The 24,542-nt window shown below is 40.3% G+C and overlaps 2 protein-coding genes across 4 annotated transcripts in view; one reads left to right on the top strand and one right to left on the bottom strand.

Annotated features, from left to right (window-relative positions):
* Positions 1-24,542, top strand: part of LOC134841143 (uncharacterized) — a 112,121-nt gene that overhangs the window by 76,555 nt on the left and 11,024 nt on the right. For 2 of the 3 annotated variants that reach the window (XM_063856941.1, XM_063856939.1), the window contains 18 exons: positions 94-240; positions 519-662; positions 865-984; positions 2,628-2,759; positions 3,010-3,267; positions 3,559-3,711; positions 4,085-4,221; positions 6,486-6,711; positions 6,930-7,064; positions 7,279-7,389; positions 7,710-7,847; positions 8,006-8,263; positions 8,727-8,984; positions 9,350-9,421; positions 9,994-10,233; positions 11,544-11,669; positions 11,818-11,924; positions 12,347-12,494. In XM_063856941.1, coding sequence (XP_063713011.1) covers positions 94-240; positions 519-662; positions 865-984; positions 2,628-2,759; positions 3,010-3,267; positions 3,559-3,711; positions 4,085-4,221; positions 6,486-6,711; positions 6,930-7,064; positions 7,279-7,389; positions 7,710-7,847; positions 8,006-8,263; positions 8,727-8,984; positions 9,350-9,421; positions 9,994-10,233; positions 11,544-11,669; positions 11,818-11,924; positions 12,347-12,494 — 2,910 coding nt within the window. Of the gene's footprint in view, positions 1-93; positions 241-518; positions 663-864; positions 985-2,627; positions 2,760-3,009; positions 3,268-3,558; positions 3,712-4,084; positions 4,222-6,485; positions 6,712-6,929; positions 7,065-7,278; positions 7,390-7,709; positions 7,848-8,005; positions 8,264-8,726; positions 8,985-9,349; positions 9,422-9,993; positions 10,234-11,543; positions 11,670-11,817; positions 11,929-12,346; positions 12,495-24,542 lie in introns of all 3 variants that reach the window. The other variant, XM_063856940.1, reaches the window with a different exon arrangement.
* On the bottom strand, positions 12,881-24,305 carry LOC134841144 (uncharacterized). The gene is made up of 4 exons (XM_063856943.1): positions 23,958-24,305; positions 23,339-23,494; positions 15,000-15,228; positions 12,881-14,142 (listed from the first exon to the last, which is right to left on the bottom strand). The coding sequence occupies exons 2-4, from the start codon at positions 23,387-23,389 to the stop codon at positions 13,031-13,033; spliced, it is 1,392 nt and encodes a 463-aa protein (XP_063713013.1). The 5' UTR covers positions 23,390-23,494; positions 23,958-24,305; the 3' UTR covers positions 12,881-13,030.

Here is a 24,542-nt window from a genome sequence, read left to right as displayed (position 1 = left end):
AGCTCCTCTGCTTAACCGACACCACAAATAAAATATTATTTATAAAAGCAGAATAACTATAAAATGGACTACTGAGTCAACTTGTGTGAACAGATATTGACGAGTGTGCGCTGGAGTTGAGCGAGTGTGATGAAAACACTACCTACTGCATCGACTCGGATCCCCTAGAGACAGGGCTGCTCTACGAGTGTCCATGCAAGAGAGGATACGCCAAAGAGAACGGAACTTGTGTCATCGTCGGTAAGTCCTACAACATAGTCAATTATCAAGAGCATGTATAGTTGTACGTCTCTGTATATCAAATGAGCTCAATTTTTTCTTTGTCAGAAAGAGTTTTGAATCAAATGGCAGAAAAAGTTTTGAATTGTAGTCGCAAGCTTAACATCATCAAACTCCTCAATCAAATTACTAACTATGGTCAAATTTTTGTCGATAAATTGATCTTAGATATTTTTAATTACAACTGGTCAATTTTAATCTAATTCCACAAGATTTGAGAATCATTTCTGTCTGTCTAGACTGGGACAATGTGTGTTGGTTTGATGATGCTGGCAGCTTGTGTGGCAATGGAACGTGTAAAACGAATCCTTCCGACCCCTCCGGAGGATTCTGCGATTGCCCAGATGGATACACAATGAACATCACTCTAAAGGCGTGCATGCGTAAGTTCAAGTTTTGTATCATCATAAGCGTACCTAACGCCACATTACCGTCTCCGCTAATGTTGGCTCCGTAACGATTGTGCATATGATTACCATTATCGTTGTTTTTACAGTTTATTTTTGAGCTCAGATAATGCAATACTCGACCCAGTATATGAAGTTTGTGATAAAATAATTTGATGATTATGTGTGATTTGTGCAGTGTCGGAGGAGTGTGAGACGAACGAGTGGTGCCACAAGGATGCCACGTGCAAGCCCACTCCAGAGGGAGTCCAATGCCAGTGTCTGCCCGGATACTCTGGTGACGGAAAAACATGCACAGGTCAGTAACAATATTTCAAGATGAAAAATACGAAAATGTCGAAATTAGGAATAATATGAAAGTTGTTTGATTTAACGCAAAAAATGGAGTTAAAAACAAGAGTCGTAAGTTGTTGTTCAATCAGCACATTTGAAAAATTATCTTAAAAAATCGAACCAATTTTTTTTTCTTTAGTATGAAAAAAGTTTTTGAAAACTGTTATTTCTTATGACAAAGGTGCTCCGCATTCAATTTTATAGCTACTCTGTCTAATTTAGAGTCGATGAACGTAGTGAAGATTCTAATATAATTCGTGATTATTTTTTTTCAGGAAAAGTCTTAAAATTTGTTCGTGCTCAGTTTTGATTTTTGTGCAATTTCAATTTTGATTTTTTATTTCCAATGTTGAAAGGAAGGCAAACTTCACTATCGAACAGCAAAAGTGTAAAGGTCACAAAAAAACGTGATCAATTTCCAGTTTCAAAAGTGGATTTTAATTTTCAGATTTGCCAGCTGAATAAAAAAGTTCTATTGATCCAGTTTTCTCAAATTGGGTTCAGTTTTTCAAAGGGTGTCAATCATAAATTTTTCGTTAAATTCAAAGCTTAAAAGGTATCTATTTTTGTTCCGACTTTCGATACGAAAGTAACGGAATATTTGTGCTCGGGGTGGGTTTTTTTTTCTTCAGACAAATTTCGACTTTTTAACTAGCCATTTTTGACGGAATTTTTTAATATCATTCAAAAAGTATTGCTGTCCTGAGCTTAAATTTGAAAAGATATTTTACCTGTTATCATTTTTTGTAAAGTTATGGGGGTTTAAAAATTGCCAATTTGGGACAATTAACGTGCGATATATTTCGCGCTATTAACGCGTAAGCGGAGATTTAATCCGTCCAAGAAATCTTTCCAAATTGGTTTAAAGAAGCTTAGTTGCTAAAAAAACAGATTTGTTACGAGGAGTGAAATTTATGCTTTTGTTGTTTATATGGCGTGTGGGGGGATGATTTTCATTAAAAGTTTCAAATTTTAGAAAAAAGTTTTTTTACTTTTAATTTTTTAAAGTTATTACTGCTCCATAAACCTTAAAAGGCAGTCGGAATATTCAGGGCTTCGTCCTGATACGAGCAGTCTTGCCTGCTTTAAAATTCGAAAGTTGAAGTTTTTTCAAAAAACAAAGTTCTGTTTTTTTTGTTTCCTTGTGTTCATTACTCTTTTCCAACTGTCAGTTGCATTGTTTTGTGTGTACTTGCGTCCATTGATTCTTTTCCAACTGTTTGTTTGCTATGTTTAGAATGATTTAAATACCGGATAACCATATCGTTGACATGTTAATTATGGCGTGCGACATTCAACTCTACATTTGTAGTGCCTAATTTTCGTGGAACTAAAAACACCTGAAACCAAATCAGCTTCTCAACTTCGGTGGTCAAAACAATTATATGATGAGAAAAAATATTTGCAGCATTCATAGTTTAAAGTAATAACATAGAAAAAATCTCTTAGGCTTATTTTATAAATCATTTGAAAAATTTTTAAAGAGCGATAGATAATATAGCTTATTTAATCTATAAGTTTCTTGTGATTTTAGAGACGTTAAGCAAACTGAGTTTTGTTTTGAAATGGTCCGTACAACTAATGATATTTGCATATTTGTATTGTTAGCCAAAGACAAGTGTGCTCTGGACATCGACAACTGTGATGACAATGCCATCTGCATTCCCAGTCCCACCACAGACGGTGCCTACACGTGCAAGTGCAAGGCCGGATTCGAGGGATCAGGCTTCTTATGCACTGGTACGCCACAGCCATGATTTCTGATCATTTCTGACATCTCAAATTGATAAATCATTGTCAACAAAGTTGTTTTTCATGCCAATGGGACAAATTTATAAACTGTAACTATTTTGTTGACATGAAAAATACTTAAAATTTTTTTTTGCTTAACATTGCGAATGTTTAAAAACAAAATAGGGACTACATCAAAATATGAGTAATTGCTATTATAGTTAACGAATTAGACTAAAACAAATTCCACTCTTTCTAGACATCGATGAATGCTTCACTGAACCTGAAGTGTGCGGCGGCAACTCCACTTGTACGAACAAGCTCGGAAACTATGAGTGCACTTGCTACAAGGGATACTACGACGTAGGCTTCGCGGGCAGAGGTTGTGAGGACATAGACGAGTGCAGAGTGCCGGAGACGACTTCGTGTCACGAGGAAGCCGAGTGTTTCAACGTACAGGGTAGCTATGCATGTGTGTGCGGAGAAGGATGGACTGGAAATGGATTCGACTGCGAAGGTAAAATTTGGAACCGTTGTAATCTTTTTCCAGCTGCATTCTTTTTCAGCCATCAACCTCCTAGAAAAACCTCTTATCGAGCTTCTTGCACATTTTTGAAAAAGCGCTCAGAAAGACAAAAAAACGGATACGGAATTTACTGAAAAAAATTCAGAAGTAGTTATTTTTTAATGAAGTGATCAATTTTTTACCCAAATCGTTACAAAAATATTGGAATGTAAAAAAAATCGGATTGCTCTTTTCGTATAAAGATATATAGCAGAATCTGATACTTGACCTTTCTTTGTTCAGACGTGGACGAGTGTGTGGAGGATAAGCACAAGTGTGCGTTACAAGGGGGCATCTGTAATAACACAGAGGGAAGCTACAGTTGCTACTGTGACAAGGAGGAGGGCTACTCTGGGGATGGGTTCAACTGCAGCAAATTGGAGCCCGCTTGTCCTGGTAAATTAGTCAGATCTCGTACGGACAAGTGTCTTATGGGCGGTGCCAGATTTATCATTTCTTTAAAAGAGCTGTAGCAAATCATAAAATGCGTTAGTTATCAGTTTATTAGAACCATTGTTGATTATTTTTGAAAATTTTCCAATTAAAATTACCAGGTGAATTATTTCGAAAATTTTTTTTATTCGTTGGAGAAATCGTTGGAGAAATCTAGTAAGTTTATGATTGAGTTATGCCTTTTAAAACTTCTTTTCAGATTATTAACTTGATTTTCAAACCAATCAAAGATTTACTGGTCGCGAAAACTATTCGACAACTAAGTAATATAAATCTGACTTTTTTCTAACCATTGTTTGTTTTTTTTTCTCTGCAGAGGACTGTCCCCCCAACTCGGAGTGTGTTCTGGGAAGTGGTGGGTCTGTGTGCAAGTGTGACGATGGATACTACAAGAACGGGAAGGGACGTTGTGTTGAACTGAACGAGTGCGAACAAAACAACCCATGCATCACTGTGAGTAATTTTCAACTTACAGTGCCGTTTTGTCAACAGAATTGCTTCACCTGTGAGACAATTCGGTAACATTGTTCTTTATAAATCAGTTTGCTTAAATTTTCTGGCAGAAAAGGTAGCTTTTAGCATGTGCCAAGCCCAAAAAATGGGTCAAAATTTCTTTAAAAGATATTAAAGATATTAAAACATTTTTCTGAGAAAGAAAGGTGGCTCTTTTCCTTTCCCTCACCTGCAAATTTCTACATGTAAATTTGTTGACCACATTTTCCGATTGTTTTGAAAATTTATTTACAGACTAATCAGGCCACGACAAGCATATTTGGTCTTTATACTCAACCTGGTAAAACCACTCGTTAGACTAAAAAATTGAAGCTCGTGTGAGGTGGGGGGAAAAGGAAAAAGAGCTAGAAAGGTTAGCAGAACAATATACCCTATTTCAATCTACCCTATATCATGCTTCCCTATGCTAATCTAAACTATTTCAATTTGCCGCATTACGAATCTTATCTTTAAAAGCGCTAACTGGAATCGGAATGATAACAGCACGTGTTAAATCATTTAATCCAAATTTGTGGACTCACATTTAGTACAAATTGTTCAAAAAACTCATTCTCCACTTCGAACCTGAAATTCAAGTAATTGTCACAGATCACAAGTTTTACTTCTCAATTTTCGATATGACAAACTTGAAACAGAAACTAACTCATTTTTCCAAATTCTAACAATTACCAAATGAGTCAATTTTCTTGGGGTCTGTCTCAGCAGAATTGGAAAACACGTGCTATCATTGACCACAAGTTTACAAAGAAACACGAAAAAAAGAATGAAAACATTCACTTGAAGTTTCCGAGTTGGGGATCCCAAAAACGAAACAGGACACAAAAAAATCAAAAAGTATCAGTCAAAAACTGCATCATAGCGAGTTGCCCGCAGTCTGTATCCAAAAAAGCCGTTCAGTTATCTTTTGCTTGTCGATCGACGATTAATCGGACCCTAAGTTGACACAGAAGGCAGATGAAAGACCCACAAATCTGCCACTTGTCAACCGACAATGCTTTTAATAGCTTTGCTTAAAATTGGTTAATTTCACTTACGTCTGGCGTTCAACTGAAAACAAATGAATGCCTGTATGAGAGCAGCAATCATGAATTGAATTCGGCTTTGCGTCTAATTACAGCTATAAGTTTTGTTTTTCGACTTGGTTCCGCCTTTACTTGGTTATTGAGGAGATCAAAAAATTTTCTGACAAGTTTGATTTCGACGAAATTATGAACGAAAAACGACGAGGTAGCCTCATACTTCCAACGCGTCTACATCGAAAGCGATAATATTGAAACTATTTTTTGCTTCCTCTTTTTGAAGTCAACATTTGCGATTGTTACCTAAATTCTGCTGCTGGACTAATCAAGAAAACAAATGCCGCTGAAAGTTGGCATCTTTTGAGTAGTTAAATTTTCTAAAGGAAACCAGTCATCCATTTAGATTTTTTTTGAGCAAATCAAACTGGATGCGGCAAATCAAAAATTCGATATATTGAAAGCTAAGGGGGCAACAGCAACTTCAGTTGCAAGAAAAACATGGAATTGAATGAAAAAAATGATTTCAATTAATTTAATCTTAATTCTGTTTAGTTTATCAAAACTTATTTAATTTTTCAATGATGCAATACAATTTCTGAAAAAAAACATGCACTTTTTGATGATGTTCCCGTTGTCGTAGAAGCTTGATATATTCAACGCTGATAGGAGCCAGTATTAAAAGAAGTTTTCCTTTTCCTCGCTCCTCTCTCCACTTCCGCCGGCTTATGCATTATCTACTAAGGTAAAACGAATTGGCACTTTTTGACTTTGCTAGTTTAAGAAAAAGCCTCAACGCATTTCTATCATAAATTTGGATTCAAGTTTCTGTTCGTTCATACTTTGAACTCATTTCTATAATGAACCAGCAAAATTTACATTGCTTTGGTTTTATATTTACGTGCAGCAATTTTTCTCTGATCAGTCTCAATGGTTCTTTGATCTGTTTGGAAACTTTTAGGATATGCAAAAAAAAAATTGATAAACATTTTCATTTGGCAATCTTTTTTGTACTAAAACATAATGTGCAATCATTAAAACTTAATCTCTCCATGCCTTCACAAGAAACTATTGCTTCATATCACGATCACAAGATGCTCAAATCAGATATTTCTCCTCTAAGTTTCTCATTCTACGATAATAAATGAATCATTAGTCTCCTCCAACCATGATAACTGCGTTCTGTAGCAAAAATGTGAGAACAAGGACGGATCTTTCGAGTGCACTTGTGGAGGTGGGAATGAACTAGTGGACGGAGTGTGTGTGGACATAGACGAGTGTGAGGACGAGGAGGTGTGTGAGTTGGAGAGCCAGGTGTGTGCCAACATGCAGAGTGTCCAGGGTACCAGCAGTGCACAGGGCTTCAAGTGCTTCTGCACTGATTTGGACTGCTTCGAGGAGTTCTGCAACTCAAGTAAGTACTATTGTTATTTCCCTCAAATACGTTCGGAACAAAAAAACGGGAATGTTTTTTTTTGCCTTTTATAATACTCGGAATTTTCGGTACGACTATCTGTGAATCAACACGAGCGGAAGCTACCTATATGGGATCCAAAATAGGCAACCGTTTCTTTTTTAATCGACAGTCATCTGGTAGTATAAAAAGAAAAAGTCATTCATTATTATCTGCAGCTGAGGTGGCTAAGCCAGAGGTGTGTGAAAAACCATCAGTGTGTGATGAGAATGCGGACAAAGTGGAGCAGACATTCTCTGAGTACAAGTGTGTGTGCAAGGAGGGGTTCGAAGGCGACGGAATCACGTGCGAAGGTAGATTCAATTTTGTCCACCGCTTAATTTAAAGTACGAATCACACTGTTTTGCAATGGTTTTGCCAGAAAAAGTGTTCTATCCTGTAAATCTGTTTTTAGTGCGATTTAGAAAGTAGTGATGGTAAAGTTGTAAAATTCACGATATATTTGTAGTCTGTTTTAGGCCACTCTTTAACTTGTATTTTTTTTTTTTTAAATTTGTTTTTTTTCAGACATTGACGAGTGTCTTCTGAGCTACGACAACTGTAATGAGACAGCGAGGTGCTCCAACACAGTGGGCAGCTACGAGTGCATCTGTCTGCCCGGATACCTATGCATCGGAGGTACATAATGATCTCATCCCCCCTCCCCCCTCCTCCCTCACCCCCGAACAATCAAGAGTATATCTTTTTAATGGTTTCCGGTGTAAATTTTACCTTCTTTTCTTATACCAACAGAGGTTGTGTGCGGACTTTGAACAATTTTAATGTTCTACCTTACAAAGATTTGCGTTCAAAAATCCATATTTGGCTCTTGGTCTATTTTATATTGAGACTTTTCAAAAGGAAACGGATGTCGCATTAAGGTAGCAAAGGGTTACCACTACTCTAGCTAAAACGCTTCTGCCTTCTCTCCACTCTGTCATTATTTTAATTCCCTTTAGATGGCGATGGTCCCTGTGGTGGCGGAGGCGGAGACGAGTGTGCCGAGGGCGCTGGATGCTCAGAGGTGCCTGGACAAGTCAACCCACAGTGCGAATGTGAAGAGGGCAAAGTTGGCAACGGATTCGAGGAGTGCGAAGGTCATTTTTTCCTTGTTTATTTCATTCTCACGTATATCATCCAGAGTTTCATTAATTCAAAAACAAACGAGATTGAGCAGTTTTGAAATAACCAAAAGTTGAGCTCGTTTGAATCATTTCAAATTTTCAAAAAATAATAAGTTCCTAATCTATTCTAGACGAGGACCCCTGTGCTAACAAGACAGACTGTCCGGAACAGAGCACGTGTGAAGTGGACGAAGAAGGAGAGGCGGAGTGTGTGTGTCTGGAGGGCTTCACCGGGCCAGACTGTGACGTAGCAGAAGATATGTGCGACCCTGAGAATGGAGGGGATGAGTTGTGTACTCACGAGGGGGCACAGTGTGTGAGTGACCCCGAGGGGGGATTCTCGTGTGAGTGCAAAGATGGATATGAAGGACATGGACTTAACTGTGTTGGTAAGTGTCGCGTAGATAGCTCAGAGATCGCGTTTGCAGTTATCCACTATATTATTACCATGTCTACAAAAATTGTTTACCGCTTTTTTACGACGTTTTTTTTTTTAGAAAAGAATTCTTATTTGCAATTTTTAAAGTTAACGACGTTTTTATCGCTTGATTTTGAAATATCAAATGAATTATAAATGTTTGACAGCTAGCAGTTAAGAACGTGATTTACCTAATTGTTTTATTTGAAAAAAAAACATGTAAACTGAAAAGAGCACCTTAATGACTTTAGGATGGGTTTTAAATGAGAATGATCACATGCTTCAAACAGTTATTAGATCTCAGTCGTTAAAAAGTTGCAGCGGCGATTAGATTACGTTGCTTTGGCCCTTTATAGATACGCAAGAGGGTCATTCTCTTTTTAAACATATGGTCATGGTCCTTAAATAACAAACTGATGCCATGATCTGTTTAGACTTGAACGAGTGTGAGGACATCAACCGAGTGGGCAATGCGTGTCTGGGCGACTGTGTCAACACTAACGGCAGTTTCTCCTGTCCAGCCTGTGAGGCAGATCCAGGTCTCACCTCCACCTGCGAGGACATAGACGAGTGTGCGGACTCCGGTCTGTTCCAGTGTCCATCTGGCGAGGAGTGCATGAACACCGAGGGCAGCTATGCTTGTGTGTGTCCAGATGGGCAGGAGAGGAAGACTTCCGAAGGCGAATGTCAAGGTTAGTTCAGACAGAAATTCAAACCACCTGCATATCCAAATACGCAAATGTGCTATAAAAACCCTAGGATAAAATGTAATGCGTTTGCAATGGAAAATTTGCTTGCTGCCGAAAAAACGTTATTTCCGTTTTTCTGACCAATTTAATCTTGAAGTGTTAATAATGCCTCTCTCGTGGCGTCAAATTTGTTCAGAGACTGAATTAGTTTATACAATAGATGAATTGTAAGTAAAACCAATGTTGGTGTTTTTAGTTTTTTTTCTGAATTTTTTTTAATTTTGCAACGATATACCGTGGTTGGAACATTCTGGGCTATTTGCACAGCAATCGGCTGCTCTTGTTTTCATTGAAACTGTTGTTTTCAGCTTGCGGAGATGACGGATGCTGTCCTAAGGAACTGCCAAGCTGTGACGTCACTGATCCATGCTCATCTGATGGTAAGCTGCAAAGATTCTATTTGACATAATGCTCTTAGCTTACATCTAATCGCTTGGAATTAAGGTTGTTTAAAAAATTCATTTTTGGTTATACTTTCAAGTAGATGCTTTTAAGTTGTGAACAGAGAAGTTTTGATTGTAAAAAGGGGGCGGATCTAGGTTTTTTTTCGAGGGGGTGGATTTTCAAAAACTTTTTAGAAATTTTGTCGACCTTTTTTTCAGATCGACCAAATTGATTTTCCGAGCTTTCCCAAAGCACTAAAAAGACCGTTTTGGCCAAAATTTCTGCGCCGCAGGCAAAATGTTGAAAAAAAAACAGGCCAAAAAAGGCGTTTTCAGGCACTTTTTGCAAAATTTGGACCAAAAAAATTGCGTTTTTTGGCGCGCGCTCCCCCTCAAAATAAGTATATATTGGCGCCTTTAGAAAATTTTTAGGAACTTTTGCCAAAAATGGATATCTCAAGATAGTACAAAGTGGGGACCCTTTGGGTCGCAGGGGGTCGAATAACTGAGAGAGGAGGGCGTTCACCCCTGAATCCGTCCCTGAATGTAAATCTTTCAATCATTTCCAGACCTTAACTTCTGCAACTCTGACAAATCCAGCTGCACCCCAGACGGTGACTCCTACACTTGCGAGTGTAAGTCAGGATTCCAGTCCAGTGACTCACTCTCCCTCCTGTGCGAGGATGTGGATGAGTGTGCAGAAGGAAGTGAGAACAAGTGTGATGACAATGCAGAGTGTGTGAACGAAGTGGGCTCGTATTACTGCAAGTGCAAAGCGGGATACGAGGGCAACGGGGTCACGTGTGAAGGTCAGTGCCAGAACCGTCCCATATTCAGCTTCTCGTTGCTAACAATAGATATCATATTTTCAAGTGTCAATGAACGTAGTGAAGAAACTTATATAGGTCGCTTTGATTTTTTGTTTTTTTTTTCAAGGAAAAGTTCAAATATTTGTTCACGTCTAATTTACTTATGCAGTTTGACCTTCGCTTTTTACACGTAGTAGTGTTATAGCACAGCTTAAGCGATTGTAGGGTAATAGAAAGACTATTCTTTTTTCCAACCCTAGTGGCACCTTTACGGCTTTTTGATAGAATGTGCTTTGACATTCGATGCGGAAAACTTAACACTGTTGTTGCATTTTAAATTGTTCAAATGAGCCGAAAATAGCTATTTGTTTCAATAATAAAAGCTTGATTTCCAGCAATTTTCCAAGTCAATATATCTTGTTTTTTTGAAATGCAAGATTTAGACAAATTTTGGCTTAATGATTTCCAATTTATTACATGCAAAGTTTGTATAAGGGCCTTCAGCTTGTTATATTCCAAATTATTAAATGCAGAATTGCGTTTTTTTTCTATTTAGTGCCAATTTTGATGCATCGCATTGGCAATTCCTTAGCATATATAGTTGATTTATTTGTGACTAGTGTTTGCCGAAATTTAAGAGTTCATGGCCGAGAGGGCAGGTCGTGAGACACCTAGTCTCGAGGTCGCACGATCGAATACGATTCGTAGCAAATTTTTACTACTTCGAGGCTTATTTCTATTTTTGCTCATTTCACTTTATAAAGCTGCTTTTCTTCGTGTTATCGCTGGTGTTTGCGAATCACAGCTTCGCCTCAGTGCTCTTAGTTCAATTTAAGTTTGTTTGCTAAAAGGAAGTCAAATGACGCTCTCCATTTATGAAAGAGAAAATGGGGCGAAAAATCGTGATCGATGACATTTTAAGTTTTGAACTTCCCAATTTCCCAGTGTAATAAAAAGTTGATCTAGTGATCCAGTTTTCTCAAATTAGGGCTTGTTTATCAAAATATAAATTGTTCTTGAAATTCACAGAGCTTTAAAGCCATGTATATTTCTTTGAAAATCGTAAATTGAGGTTTTTTTTTAATGATTAAGCCAGTCTTTTTTTCTTAGTCTCAGGAGATTACTCCATCACGTAGCTTAGCTAGTCAAGAAAAAGTTTTTTTTTCAATGAGCTTTGAACAAAAAACCGTTTTTTGCTTAATTTTTAAATGAGCTTTAAGTTTGAAAGGCTTCAATTCTATTCAAGTAGTGATGTTTGTTTTGTACTGATGTTCATATCTGCTTCTTCAACTGCTGTCTCCCTTGTTTAGACGTGGACGAGTGTGAGATGCAGAATCTGTGTGATGGTAGAGCCACTTGTGTGAACACGGAGGGATCCTACCAGTGCAACTGTCCCGAGGGATTCACCAAAGCCACCAACTTCGCAAAGTGCAAAGGTAGAAACTTTTCTTTGCAGATTGTGAAGTTCTGAGTTTTGTCTAGAAAAGGAGTTTAAATCTTTAATTTTGATGAAATTTTTCATTAATTGTTTTCAAAATTTTCTGAACCTTGGATGAATTTGATTCAAAAATGGACTTTTTGTAGACTTGAATGAGTGTGCGATGGACAACGACTGCAACTCGACCACTTCCGTGTGCGTGAATGAAGTAGGCTCCTACAAATGCATCTGCAAACAAGGATACTCCCTGCAGGCAAGTGACTGCATGTCTTTTGATTTTTCAATATATGACCTAAGCTTGAACAACATAGAGTTAAGTATCCTATTTTCGAACAGATTGGCCAAGATATGTGTTGTGTGTTTTCAAAAATATTGATTTAGTGACTAATGATATCAAATTGAATTTCATTGGTCAGATTTTGCGCTCAACTCTCCGTATATTTTGCGTTTTTCAATGAACCAGATTTTTCAAATTTCTTATCAAAAATCTATCCGAAAAAAAAACATGAAAAATAAAGACTGAATCATTTTAAGTTTTTCTACTATTTTGCGAGAGCTCAATATTTTTTGTTATTTTAATACGAAAACCTCCACTTCTCCTTGCAAAAATTCTACGTCCGATCATGGCTACAATTCACAATAATCTGATTGTAAGAGTGTCTATGATCGTTTCAGGAAGCCAACACCTGCGTGGACACGGACGAGTGCGCAGACCAAGATGACAACGGGTGCAGTCCCTTCGAGAAATGCGTGAACGAGGAGGGAGGATACTCTTGCGAGTGTCGAGAGGGTTTCGAGGAGGGGCAGGACGGCAGTTGCAAAGGTGGGTGCACGCAATTTCTGATATTTGATTGAAACAAGTATTGCAACAGCTTCTGTAATATTTTTTTAAAGCAATTTTTCTTATCTTAGCTCCATTCTTTTTAGAAATTTTTATGACACAAGCCTGATTTTAATAGTTCTAAACTCGTTTTCGAAAGCGTAAGTCTGTGTTAATAGGGAGCACGCACTGTAAAAACGCAATTTGTTGGTCAAAGTTTTAACAAAAGGTTCAAAAAAGCATCGTGACTCATTTTCCAAAAATTTTGTTTGCAGCGCAGAGGTTTTTGGTAAATATTGTCGAGTGTTTTAGCAATGATCTCACTGCGTAATTAATAGCTGTTTGCTAATAAACTTGAAGATAATATTCTTTAAGTTGGGGGACTCAGTTTGAATTATATTATCACATTTATTTAGAGTTTCACAATTGAGTAGACAAATCACGTTTTACACTGTTTTACAAAAACATGTGAGCATTACTTCGGAGTAAGTATAAGTTACATCATAAGAACAGTGCTAACCTTTTTCACTGACAGACACTCACAGACAAACATTTTGTTCGTAGCAATCTAAAGTTGGAATTGAAATTTGATTTTTGAAAAAATTCTGCGGGTCATATTTGGTCTTGACCTCCATCGCTTGATATTTCTGTTCTCCGTAATGAAACTCCATCAATTCTACCTGGCCGCCATTATCAGATCGCCCTTCAGATAGATCTTCATAACCTCGATATGAATAGTTTGTATATGGTCGCAAAATATCCCAAAATCCTTGTTGAAACTCTTTGATTTCATCGTTTGTTTCCTGGTCATCTGTTTTTGAAGGGTACGTTGTGACAATACCTTGACATCCTTTGCCCATGAAGATTCCGTAAGAATCATCGGGAAATTGTTCACCCCCGAATAGCTCGACGTTTGTTCCTAGATGGTAACTCTGTAAAATGTGATTTGTGTCCGGGTTGTAGTAATGCTCTTCTAGTTGTTCGAACACCCCTAAAGGAACGTCCTGAGAACACACGAACCCACTCATTATACCAACATGGCCATCGTTTTCATCGGCTCTGAAGTCTCTCTTCCATGTCGATTTGGGAGTTGTCGCTTTTATAAGCGCATCTGCACCATAAGTGTGCAAGTACAAATCAGAGTATGAAACCTCGATAACTTTGTTTTCAATAATAGTAACCGACTTCTTTTCTGCTCCGTCAATTATGCTGTCGACTATTTCTGCTTGCTTAGTTTTGTTCAAGAAAGAGTTTCCTGCGATTGCTCCGTGGATCATTATGTAATCTGGCATCAAGTATGAGTATAAAAACATAACATTTTCGTCCAGGGAACTTGCAATGGAAAAGAAGTATTGAAGCCACTCGCCCATTGAACTGGGTTGTACTTTAATTTCAACCAGTGCATATTTGGCTTCAAGCGGCGCGAGGCTTGCAGTTACGCATGTTACGATCCCAAATGACGAGGCACCGCTTCCTCGCAGAACGTCGAACAGATCTCGGTTTTCTGTGAAAGATGCGTTGACAATTCCTCCGGAAGCTAGGACGATTTCGTAGTTGATGACATTGTTTATGGCGATACCATATTTGCGGGTGGTGTAGCCGGTCCCCCCAGTTGACAGAAGACCGCCGATTCCCACATCAGGACAGTCACCTGAAACCAAAGCATGTTGCCTATCAAAAAATCAGTTTCGTTTATTTTGAAACGAGTTTGCTGAAACTTAATTTAATTCGTTGATGTTGTTGAATAGAAAATAGATAAACCCAACTGAGCTTTTAACAAATTTTTTGGATCTACCTAACAACCCCCCCCCCCCCCCCCCCCCCCCTATTGTATCTACTAAAGAATCTCCACCCCTGTAAATATAAACAGTAAATTCGCACTAGAGCGTTGTATGTAAATTCGAATTTTGCTGCATTCTGATTGGTCGAAAATTCGCTGCAAGTAATCTACTTAACAATCCCCCCTTTCTTGAAGGGGGGCGGAGATTGTTAAGTAGATCCAATTTTTATAATACAGATTTATTTAATATCGCTTATACAAGGGTTTTTCTCAGCTACTCGTTTTGCGAATACGAAGGTAATAATATCATTTTCAAAATAGTACTACTTTTTCGAAAAGTTCAACTTGATCAATTCACTACGAATAAAATTACTCTAGTAGAATCAGTGGCCGATCTAGGATTTTTTTGCGGAATTTTAAAAAATTTTCGAAAATTTTGCGTCGACCTTTTTTTTAGACCAATTTGATTTTCCGACCTCTCCCAAAGTACTAAAAAAAACCTCGTTTGGCCAAAATATTAAAAAAAAGGCCAAAAAAGCGTTTTCTAAAGCCGAAGGCGCCTTTAGAAAAGTTTTGGGGTCCGTCAGCCAAAAATGGATATCTTAAAATAGTTCAAATGGGGGACCCTTTGGGTCGGCAGGGGGTCGAATCCCTGAGAGGGGGCGTCCGCCCACCCTGCCCCCCCCAAAAATCCGCCCTTAAGCCTAAGTAGAATATTTTAGACTTGCCTCCAACCATGAGTAACTCAAACTGCTCCAGGGCCTGATACACTTCGCCTACTCGGTTTCCGACCCCAATCACCGCCTCTTTTCTCTCTTCGTCAACTGAGATGAGATTGAATCTCTTCATGTCTACTATGAAACCGTCTTCCACAAATGAAGTCCCACTGAAACTATGGGCTCCTGACCGAACTCGGAAGGAAACTTGGTCGGGCGTACCGGTTAAACACATGACGATCTAAAATAAAACAATTAATTAACTTCAACTAGAAAGATTTCGCCTCGGCCAGTTTCATAACAAACATTGTTTCCCTTCACAAAAGGTTTAATTTTGTGTCAAAATTGAGTTTTGTATATGTAAGAGTCGATGAACGTAGTTCAGATTTTTATATAGGTCGTGATCAGGGGCAGATTTAGGGGGGATGGATGCCGCAAACCCCCCTCTCTCCTCAGGGAATCGACCCCCTGCCGACCAAAAGAGTCCCCATTTTTACTATTTTGAGATATCCAATTTTGGCTGACGGACCCTAAAATTTTTCTGTAGGCGCCTATTTTTAATAAGGATCACCAGGAAACTATTTACGAGATAGAAGTATGATAGTTGGGTCCCTAAAATTAAGATGGTCCCTGTAGAAAAAATTATAGGCCTTAAAATCTTCGAAAATATGGCTAGCATTTGTTCACTTGCGTTTTTGAATTTTTGCCAAAAATTGTGGCACCCATCTTTCATACTTGTTTTTTGGTGAAACCCAAGTATCATACCTGTATCAAAGACGACAGCTGTTAAGACGACAACCGCTTTGGAGGGACTTAAGGACGACGCTACACACAAAACCTCGAATTGTTTTTCTGAGATGCAGAAATCGCTTAAATTCCTACAGTTCAATTTACATGTCTTAACTCTCATTTGTCGTCTTTATGTCATGTCGTCTTAATGACTTGTCGTCTTATTTACCTAGCACTCTCTTCCAACTGTCTGTTGGCTATGTTTTTTCTGCTTCTTTTTTCGTGTATAAAAGCTCGCAGAAGAAGGATATCCTTCACTATGTCATGTAAATCTCTTGACAATGGCAATACTTTTGGGTGATTCAGATTCCAATTTCAAATCGTAGTTTAGTTGTTGCTTTAAATGATTTCTTTTTGATTTTTGAGTTTTGAGTCTTTCAATTTACTAATTTGGCGGCATAATCATGTCAAAAATGTGGCAAAATTAGGTTCGGCAAAGAATCAAGTTCAAATGTCGTAGACATAGCCGGGCCCATTTGCAGGTTGCAAATTAGAAAATAGTTCGTTGATTGTCAGCTGATGGTACGTCGTCGTTGATTGTAATGGTCATCTAGTTGTTAGCTGTCGTTGATCATGTTGGTCATCTAGTTGTTACTGTGGTCCAATACTCGCGAGAGTTTGACTGCTGGTCGGTGTAGAATCCCCCTGCTAGTTTTAATTTCGCAGGAGCGAACGATTCCGTCTGCACCTGGGAAAGTACGAAGTACCCGTCCCAGGGGCCAAAGACCTCGAGGCGTTAGGTCTTCCAGTATCCATACAAGGTCTCCTTGCCGAAGATTTTCCACTTGCTTTGTCCATTTCGTTCGGGTTGTCAAGGTTGGCAAGTAGTCTTTGAGGTATCTGTTCCAGAACTGTTGACTCAAGGCTTGAGCTTGTTTCCAAGTTTTCTTGTCCGTTGTGTGGCGAGGGAGAAACAATCCGGGAGGCAAATTGTTTGTTGGTCGTCCTAGTAGAAGGTGATTGGGTGTAAGGGGCTCGTCGTCGGTTGGGTCTGATGAGACGTGGGTTAGCGGGCGAGAATTCATCATAGCTTCAACCTCGCACGTGAAGGTTGACAGAGTTTCGTCGTCCAGTGCCCGTGTTCCAATGACTTTGTAGAAGGCAATCTTAAATGTTTTTATGAGGCGTTCCCATGATCCAACAAAGTGAGGAGCTGCAGGTGGGTTGAATTTCCAGGTTATTCCAAGTAATTGGCATTGATTGTTGAAGTCGTTGCTGTGTTGAATCTCAGAAAGGCTTTCCTGTAATTCCTTGTCAGCTGCAACGAAGGCTTTTCCGTTGTCAGAGAAGATGATCGTGGGTTTACCGCGTCTAGCGATGAAACGGCGTATGGCTTGTAGAGTTGAGTTTGTGTCAATTTGCTGGCATATTTCTGAATGAACTGCTCGCGTGACGAGGCAGGTGAAGAAGAGAACGTATCGCTTACTGTACTCGTCGTTGTTCCGCGTGGCAAAGGGTCCAAAGAAGTCAATTCCTGTTGAGTAGAAGGGTAACTGTTTTCCGATAAAGGGAGTCGTTGTAGGGGTAGATCTGCCATCAGAGGCTTCACTGGTTCCTGTCGAAGGCGTCGGCAAGGTATGCATTGTCGAATAGTTTTCTTCAGATGCTTGCGTGATCTTATGATCCAAAAGTCCTGCTGAAGAATGCTTCGGGTGTGTTCCATTCCACAATGGGAATTTATTTCATGTGTTTGCTTCATGAAGAGTTGTATTGGGTAGTTTTCTGCGTTCAGAATGACTGGATGTCGGCTGCAAAGTAGAAGCGGGGCTTTCTGTAGTCGTCCTTTGGCACGTAAGTATCCGTGATCGTCGATGAAGGGGCAAAGAGGTTGTAGAGGGCTGCGGGGTGGAATGTCAGATTTCTTTGTCAGGCATGCTATTTCCTTGGGGAATGATTGATTCTGTGAGTGTTTAATGATCCATGCGAATCCTAAGGTGAGGTGTTGAAGTGAGAGGCTCTGGCGTGTCTTCCTTTTGATGTTTTCTGCGCAGAGAAGAACATATGAAGTAACTCTGAGTGCTCTTGTCCAAGTGCTAAATCGGTTAAAGTCGATTACTGATGTTGGCGATTGTGGGTCGTTGTCTGTCAGATGAATATCGGCTGATGGTTGTGTTGGTGGGTGATTAGGCCAATCTGATGATGGTCTTAACAAGAAGTCTGGTCCTTTGATCCATCGTGAATCGGTAGTCATGTCACATGCTTTGTAACCACGTGTTCCGTCGTCTGCAGGGTTGTCTTTGCTAGGCACGTATCTCCAGTCCAGTGGAGATGTTGAGTCCATGATGAAATTAAGGCGGTTGGCAATGAAGATCCGGTGGCGTTGATTCGGCGAGTTTATCCAATGAAGAACTGTTGTACTATCTGTCCATAGTGTCGTACTGTCGATTCGTATGCCATGTTGTTCTTTGATGAAACGAGACAGTTTAGCTCCGTTAGTGGCGGCTTGAAGCTCGAGATTTGGAATTGTCATTCTGTTGATGGGTGCTACTCGGGCTTTTCCAATGACGAACTTGAGTTCCGTTGTGTCGTCGTCGTATCTGATTCTGAGGTAAGCAACTGATGCTAAGGCAAGTTCGGAGGCGTCGCTGAATACATGGAGTTGGGTTTCCAGTATCTTCGTTTCTGCTTTGAAGTAAATCCGGGGCAGGCAGATGTCGTTGAATTGGCCTCGCTTGTCTATCCAATCGTTGAGGTCTGTTAAATGATCCATGTTTAGAGGTTTGTCCCATTGAGGTCCATTACTCCAGGCAAGTTGAAGTGATTGTCGTAGTCGAATTGTAAGTGGCATCGTAATTCCAAGCGGGTCAAAGATTGAAGAAGCAAACTTCAATAGTTTGCGCTGCGTTAAGTCCTTCTTGTCAATGGCGTGAAACTTCTTTGCTTCCACAAGAAAGACGTCCGTGTCTGGTTTCCATTTCACTCCAAGAACTCTTTCGAGGGGTCGTTCCTTCTTGGTGAGGCTGTCGCTGTTTTCCAAGTGGTTCTCGTTAACTGTTGTGAGGAATTGTTGAGAGTTTGAGGTCCATTTTGTGAGGTTGAAACCTCCAAGGCTGAACATCTTTTGAAGGTCGTTCATTAACTGTGTCGCTTCCGTCGGCGTTGAAACGGCTTTGTATAGGTCGTCCATGTATATGTTGCGTTTTGTGATTTGCTCCAAGGCTGGATATTTGTCGGCATTGTCGTTCGCACATTGTCGAGTGGCGTAGCAGGCAACACATGGTGAGTCGGTAGCTCCGAAGATGTGGCGGGTGTATTGGAAGGTTGCGGGTTGGCCCGTGTTGTCCTTCCACAGAAATCGCAAATACGGCTGGTCCTCTGGGCTCACGAAGACCTGCATGAACATTGCTCCAATGTCGGCAGAAATAGCGATTTGGTCCTCGCGAAATCGCATAACGATTCCAGTAAGGTTTGTGAGGAGGTCTGGTCCAGTTAGTAGGTTGCTGTTGAGTGATACTCCTTTGTAGATGCTCGATGCATTCAGGACTCGGCGTACCTTGCCAGGTTTATTGATGTTTGTCACTGGATGATGAGGAAGGTACCATTTTCCTGTTGAGTCTTCATGAGAATCATCAACTTTGACTATGAAACCTTTCTGCAAGTCGGTGTCGATGGTCTCCTGATATTTCTGTGCCATCTCGGTGTTTCTCTTCAGTCGTTGGAGAAGGCTGTCGAGCTGCTTCTTGGCAAGCCATCTATTGTTTGGCAGTTGTTGTCCACGTTTCCAAAGCATTCCAACTTCGTAGTGTCCATTGGGCAAGCGGGTTGTTGAAGATTCCAAGATGCGGAGAGCTTCCTTGTCGTCTGTTGAGAGGCTGCGTTGGTCAGTTGAAATCCCTTCGGCGTCCAATTTCATCCATTCAGCTACGTGGCGAAACAGTGTATCATCTGTCGTGAAGTTGATTGTGTTGACGTCGTTGGGTGTCGCTGCATTGTCTCGTCCACAGAGAGACCATCCAAGTGGCGTTTTCCATCCAATAGGCACATTTTGTTTTGAATGGATTACTTCTGAAGGTGTCACGAGTTCGGCGAAATCGCATCCAATGATGATTCCGATTTCTTTCGAGGGCAGTGTGGCTATCCGAATGTGTTGAAGTGGCTCGTTCCTTTGGCAGATGGAGTTGACGAGTTCAGGGTTGAATTGGGAAAGGTTCCAATCCATTATGACGTCGATGTCATTTAGTTGAAATGGCTGCTTTTGCTGGTTGTAGGGTCCAATCGCGATCGTCATCTTTGTAGAAGCTGTGTCTGATGATGTCAGTGCTTGGTTTAGCTGGATGGTGTCGTCTAACTGCAGATCTGGTTTGAGTTGGAGGGCGATTGATGATTTAAGCAATGTCAGTTTGCTTCCACAATCAAGCATTGCATAGGCATGAACTCTATGTTTGCCATGAGAGATCGTTATTGGCAGGGTCGGAATGTGGCGAGTCGATTTCCTTCTGCTTATGCTGGTGCTGCAGTTGGTGGTGTCTTCATGTTGTCTGGAGTTCCGGTTGGCTGTCTCCCTCTGTGTCGTCGAGCTGTAGGTGCTGCTGTTGTGCAGAAGCGTGTGGTGTTTCTTACTGCATCCGTCCGTCCGGCAGGTTTGCGTTGATTGACAGTCGGCGAACTTGTGGGGGCTGAGGCAGTTGAAACATAGTTGTAGGTCACTGGCATGCTGTAATCTGTCCTTTGGGTTCATTGCGATGAAGTGTTGGCATTTTCCAAGGTACTGGCAATTGCGTTTCTCCGGGCAAAAATCTCGTCGTTGATCCTTTTGTCCAGATTTATGTTGCTGCTGGCTGCGTTGCTGGTTCCGGTTGTTCTGATTGGCGCGGTGATCCGATGGTCCATGTTGGTGGGTGTGACCGTTGGATGATGATCCTTGAGTGTTGCTGCTGTTGTAGTTGTTGCTGCTGCTGCTGTTTCTGGTGTTGTTGTTAATGCTGTTGCTCGGCAAATCGCTGCATGCTTCGGCGTAGATGTTGAACCAATTGGTGAGGTCGATGAGTGATGGTTGTCTGATGTTGCATTGCAGATTGTATCTATTCCATTCTAGTCGGCAAGGGGTAGGCAGTTTTGACAAAACTGTTTGGACATTTGTCGTAGAGTGTAGATCGTGCTGGAATCCAAGTGTCGTGAATGTATCGACCATTGTCTGTAGGAAGTTGGCGAGGTCCTTGTAGCTTCTGGTATGTCGTAGATTGGGGCCGCTGATGGCGTCGAGTCGTCGAAGGAAGGATGTAACTATCTTCGTCGGGTTACCAAAGTCGTTTTCCAGTCGCTGAAGGGCTGCGTCATACATTGCTCCATTGCATCCATATCCTCGGATGAGAGATTTGGCATCTCCGGATACAAGTTTCTGCGGATGTGTCATCTTTTCCGAGTTTGTCATGTCGGTGCTGTTGATGGGTGCGTTGAACAGTCCTATCCAATCTAACCATTGTTCAGGTTCTCCGTCGAATATGAATGGTTTGACAATGGGCACTGATTTCCTGAATGTCTTCGAGATCGTTTGATGATGGTTGTGGTCTGTCGGTGCTGCTCCAAGGTTGGTAGGAATCGGGAAATAAGTCGGCTGGTTCTGATGTGCTGCATGTTGATGTGCTGCATGTTGATGGACTGCATGTTGATGAGGGGGAGGTCGGTTGATATTTTGGTGAGTTGTTCCTGTTGGTCCCCTGCAGCCTGCATGAGTGAAGGCTGTGGTTGATGATGTCGGCATGTTCGTAGGGTTGTATGCTGTCGTGGTTCCCAGAAATCCTTCCTGGTACGATCGCATGGCAGGTTGTGTACATTGGTGAGTCAGGGTCGGCTGGCTGGAGGTCCAATTTGTTGCTGTTCGTTGATCTCCTTGGTTTGTTGGCAGTAGTGCAGGTTGTGCTGGTATCGGTACTCCATTGATGTTTGTGATACCCTTAGCTGTCGTCTGGTGTCCACTGAACACGTTGGTGGGGGGATGATTGGTTGAATTCTGATTTCCAATCGTCAAGATGGGTCTAAAGGCGCTATTCGGATTATGTGTCCTCTGTTGCTGACTTGGAGGCTGGTTCTGTTGTAGGCTTGAAGGCTGGTATAGTCCATGTGGGGGGCTAGCTGTCTGGGGAGCAAGAATTGGGTGTGTGATTTACTGTCCAATCATTTGACTCTGAGCTGCTTTTGAAGTTGCTGTAGGAAGAAATATTGGCTCTGAAACATTTCTTTGTTGGGTTGCTGGTGCGTTCATCTGCTGATTGAAAACTTGGATTTGAGTTCCAGGGTTGGAGTGTGGTGACGTTTCATGAAGTTGAGCTTCTGAGTTCGGTCTTCGTCCCACTGTTGCTGTCAATTGCTGGTTGTCGATTTGGAGTTGAGTTCAATTGTTCAATTCTTTTGTCGTTCCTTGAAGTTGAGCTTCTGGGTGGTTCGGCTGAAGGTTTGAACTTTGTGACAAGTCGGCGCTCGGCTGCTGCAATGAGAGGTTTGACTGAGGATGGAGGTGAGTTCCATGGGCAGTTTGAGTTCCAACAGTTTCTGTTTGTTGTTGATGAATGCGATGATCCAAGGTATTGGCGTCGCTGTTAGATCCGGGGCGAAGTAGGAGTCCTGAATTGTCCTGGGCGGAATTTGATCTGTGGTTTGAAGTAGCGTTTAAGATTGCTGGCAATCCTGAAAATTGTGGCAAATCGTCCGGGGTGTCCTGGTCCATGGTGACGTTTTGTGTAGTGGTACTACGGGTTAAACTTTCCGTTTGGCATCGAAGGGGAAGATTTTCCAAGGCTTGTCGTATTATTGAAGGCGTCGAGACGTTGCTGGCTACTCGTGATGAGTTTAAAGAAGACGTGGCTGTGTTGTTGAGGGTACGCTCGTATCGTTTTGATCGTAGTTGGACCGTTCGGTACAAAACTTTCAAAGTTTTCAATCGTTCAATGATTGAGTCTTGCTGGTCCGTTCCGGTGCGCATTATCTTGACTGCTTCGTTATTGGCATCGTCGAGCAAGCTCTTCAATTCCGTTAAGAAATCGTTTATGATCTGTACTTCGTCGGAATCGCTTATGGCTTGGTTAATTGCTTTTGCTAAAATTTCTACGTCTGTTTCTATGACTTTAAAAACAGCATCATAGGTTGAATTCATTTTTAATTGACTTTGTCTCCTTATCTTAATTCACGTTTTGACGTGTTAGGCAAAAATGTAAAATGGCCAATATGTAATTCCTTTGATTACATGGAACCTCGCAATTGTATTGTAACAGAAAAAAATGATTTTGAGTTTTTTTTTCTTTGGAACTTACAATCCAAAAAAATAAAAATAAACAATATGACTGGTTAGTATAAGGATGGGTTCGTTGATTTTTCCAACAAAAAAAAACCTTGGTTTCGGTTTCTTTGTTTTAAAAACTATTGGGCGCCAATGACAATGGCAATACTTTTGGGTGATTCAGATTCCAATTTCAAATCATAGTTTAGTTGTTGCTTTAAATGATTTCTTTTTGATTTTTGAGTTTTGAGTCTTTCAATTTACTAATTTGGCGGCATAATCATGTCAAAAATGTGGCAAAATTAGGTTCGGCAAAGAATCAAGTTCAAATGTCGTAGACATCTCTGACCTTGGATGTTTGCTGCGATGACGTGGGGAATAGGAGCCCAGGTGTGAGCATGCAGCTGGCACAGCTGTTCTCCTGCTTCAAATAGTACACACTGATTTGCACAGAGTCCAGTCACTCCATCAGTTGTCTGTACTTTCCAGGCACCTGGCATTGATTCTAAATAAATAACAAAGTTTTTTATGCGACTGTGTCTTGAAGCTGTCTCAAATCAAATCTAGTGGAAAATTGCTATGGAACTGCTATTTTACTGGAAACTAAAAAAATTTAACCTGATTGCTGAAAAAAGCTACTAAAATTGAATTGAATCAGACGTCTGATTCAATTCAATTTTTGGATCTTTTTTTAGCACTAAGTACATTCATGTATTCGATTAATTCATCGGGAAAACTTCCTAAATTTTCTTTTTTTTTCTGTTTCATCCTCAAAAACAGTTCAATTCTTTACAAAACTAATGGACGAAACAGATTGATCGTATGAGCTTTGCAGATTATTTGAAGTTACTCTTATTGGAAATTGTAGAAATGTTTTAGATGAGCTGTTATATATGTCGTATTTGGCTAAAATTTATAAAGTTGTCTAAATTTTTATCATATTGTCTGGAGGCTTTCTGTGTACTTACCACATCGAACATGCAAATAGAACTGTCTTCCTTCGAGTAGTCACTTTGGCCATCCGAATTGCCTGAAGTTTGTGACAAAGTGAGGCAGAGTTTTATCAGAAGTAATGATATAAAATAGTTAACTAAGTTGTCCATATCGGGTTTGGGCTAATGGAGCCGAAATATATTTTATTCAAACAAGGAATTTGTTCTCATTGACGAATACTTCTCTGGCCTGTTAAAAAAGTTGAACCGTCGTAACGTTGTTGAGCGGCCTACTTTAGAGCTGTGTAAAAGTAAGTGTTATCATTGAGACGAAAATATAATTGGCTTCAAATTTGATTATACATACGAGCATTTGTGGTTTGAATAAACCGGTGCTCAAATGATAAACTGCCTTCGTTTGAAAAGATTTCTCATGTTAGACCGATTCAAACTGTTTAAGACGCAAGATGTATTTGTACGCATTTGAAGATAAATTGTCAAAAATACATGAGGTTTGGCTGTTTTCGCTGCTAAAGTTTGTTTTTTTTTAAAGATTTTTTAAGACTTTCATTTGCTTATTTTGAATCTGCATGTACATCAAGTTACCATAGGAAACAAAAC

Source organism: Symsagittifera roscoffensis, chromosome 3 (assembly GCF_963678635.1).
Source record: "Symsagittifera roscoffensis chromosome 3, txSymRosc1.1, whole genome shotgun sequence".
Taxonomy (NCBI): Eukaryota; Metazoa; Xenacoelomorpha; order Acoela; family Convolutidae; genus Symsagittifera; species Symsagittifera roscoffensis.
The sequence above is the reverse complement of the archived record's forward strand: the minus strand, read 5'-3'. Positions and strand labels throughout refer to the sequence as shown.

What these genes read in the sequence shown, in the direction of transcription:
- LOC134841144 (XM_063856943.1), bottom strand. Translation starts at nt 23,389, where the DNA reads ATGCTCACACCTGGGCTCCTATTCCCCACGTCATCGCAGCAAACATCC. An exon ending in CATCGCAGCAAACATCCAAG is followed by an intron (nt 15,229 to 23,338) that starts GTCAGAGATGTC and finishes GTTTTATTTTAG; the next exon opens with ATCGTCATGTGTTTAACCGG. An exon ending in TGAGTTACTCATGGTTGGAG is followed by an intron (nt 14,143 to 14,999) that starts GCAAGTCTAAAA and finishes CTTTGGTTTCAG; the next exon opens with GTGACTGTCCTGATGTGGGA.